The sequence below is a fragment of the Micropterus dolomieu genome, linkage group LG07 (genome assembly GCF_021292245.1).
Source record: "Micropterus dolomieu isolate WLL.071019.BEF.003 ecotype Adirondacks linkage group LG07, ASM2129224v1, whole genome shotgun sequence".
Taxonomy (NCBI): Eukaryota; Metazoa; Chordata; class Actinopteri; order Centrarchiformes; family Centrarchidae; genus Micropterus; species Micropterus dolomieu.
Window position 1 is genome coordinate 1,621,802 of NC_060156.1, and position 2,364 is coordinate 1,624,165.

Here is a 2,364-nt window from a genome sequence, read left to right on the forward strand (position 1 = left end):
AGTAGTGAGTGCTGTACATGCTCATACTTTTCATGTTCATACTTTTCAGTTGGCCAACATTTCTAAAAATCCTTTTTTTTGTATTGGTCTTAAGTAATATTCTAATTTTCAGAGATACTGAATTTGGATTTTCATTAGTTGTCAGTTTTAATCATCACAATTAAATGAAATAAACATTTGAAATATATCAGTCTGTGTGTAATGAATGAAAATAATATCCAAGTTTCACTTTTTGAATGGAATTACTGAAATAAATCAACTTTTTGATGATATTCTAATTATATGACCAGCACCTGTAACTGCAACTCTCATTCACATCGACCACTATGAGGTGCTATAAATGCATAATAACTGGATGTAGAATTATACAAATGAAGCTATTGATCAGAAAATTCCTGTCCAATCATTACAAAACTTGCAGGATGTGTTTCATAACAATGTTAAACCACATGTCTGATTATGTTGAAGTCACTAGTGCGAAAAAAGGGTGGTGCAGTGGTTAGCACTGTCGCCTTTTATTTGTTTTTTATCCTTTATTATTACAGTTTAGTATTTGTGGTGCAAAGTAGAAGTTACAACAGTTGTCTTTTGTGATATTTATTAAAAGGAATAACATTAACAATTCAGCAGAAGAGAATGACCAAGAGAAACAGATAACTAAAATATTTAATCCAAGAAAGTAATTGTGGAGTCTACGAGAAAAGCGAGAAAAATTCTATATTTCCTATTTATATAGCTGCTACACAGTTTGTGCATGAGTTTTACATTTTATCAGCAGGACCCATTTTGCGTATCTTCAAAAATCTAAAAATCACTCCTTTGATTTGAGGCAGATTCAGGCCATAAACTAGAGGGTTATTGATGGGAGGAATGATCAAATACTCTAAAGATAAAACAACTGTGGTGATTGGATTGACTTTATCAGTCTGTAATCGAGTCAATAACAGCTCACAGAAGAGAGAGAATGAATAGGTCACAAATGTCACTATGTGGGGCAGGCAGGTTTGTAACGCCTTTCCTCTGAATTCAGACGAGCTTCTCCTGCACACAAGCAGAATCCGTAGATAGGTGTACAGGACAAAGAACAGAGGGATGAAGATACTTGTTATCAAAACAAACTGACCTACAATATTATTCAGAGTTGTGTCCACACAGGAGAGCTGAACCACAGGCCAGTTAGAACAGAAAAGCCTGTGCAGTTTATTTCCACACAAAGGCAATCGAACAGTAAGATAAAGAGCAAATCCAATCGCAAATGCAGGGTAGAGCAGAGCAAAAATCAGAAGACGTCTCACCATCCTAAAGGTCATTTTGCTGTGATAGTGTAAAGGCTGGCAAATAGCAACAAATCTATCATAGGCCATGATGCTGAGGATGGTTGGTTCACATGATGCATAGGTGTAAATAAGATATATCTGAATGAAACAAGATGCACGTGAGATCAAATGAGTGTCAGACAGAATGTCCATCAGGAACCTGGGGAAGAAGCCGGCTGAGCCGTACAGAGAGTTTAAACACAGACAGGAGATAAATATGTACATGGGTTGATGCAGAGACGTCTCCAGGCAGACTGTCAGAATAATGACAACGTTAGCAGAGATTATAGTCATGTAGACCAACAGACACAGACAGAAGAACAGATATCTGAGGGGCCCAGAGTCTGTAAACAGAGTCAGCTGAAAATACCCAGGAGTAAAGCTGTTATTGCTCATTGTGTCTGCACAACAGCAGAGCTGGAAGAAGTGAGTGATGGAGGGAGAGGGAGGAAAGATGTCAAAAGAGGACAAAAAGATTGATTGATTAAAATTTCCTATTGAACACTTATTTCAACAATACATAACATAAGCCTGCATTCGTGTAAGGTGCATAAGTTTCACACACACAACAATTTCACCTGATAATATTCAGCATAACTTCCACATTTAGGTAGTTAAGGCATTTTCCACTTTTCTGTTCTACAGTAGCTGTAAAATAAGTTCATATATCAGCCAACCAATTACTCTGTATACTGTTTATATGAGTCCCATGGTTTGTCCTGCTAATAAAGTCATGTAGAGAGTTAAACACAATCTTCGCTCCACTGCGTTAGATTCTAGGAAAAATACACAGTCTCCTCCCCTACACTGAGGCAGCTGCTGAACCTTCATCCTTTTTAACTGTCTTACTGAGAGCAGTCACGTGTGCAAACAGGGTCCAAAGGGAGGTAAAGTGTGTCACAAACTGACTACATGCGTGAGTGAGTATTCATGTACATTTCAGGCCATAAGAGTGCAGGACACATTAACATGATATGTGGGTCCCCAGTACAGTGGTTAGCACTGTCGTCTCACCATCCAAAGACATACAGGCTAGGTTGATTAGTGT

The 2,364-nt window shown here is 37.9% G+C and overlaps 1 protein-coding gene across 1 annotated transcript; it reads right to left on the reverse strand.

Annotated features, from left to right (window-relative positions):
• Positions 1 to 761: 761 nt before the first annotated feature.
• Positions 762 to 1,830, reverse strand: LOC123974022 (olfactory receptor 6N1-like). Its single transcript, XM_046054442.1, has one exon. The coding sequence runs from the start codon at positions 1,710 to 1,712 to the stop codon at positions 762 to 764; it is 951 nt and encodes a 316-aa protein (XP_045910398.1). The 5' UTR covers positions 1,713 to 1,830.
• Between the last annotated feature and the right edge of the window lie 534 nt (positions 1,831 to 2,364).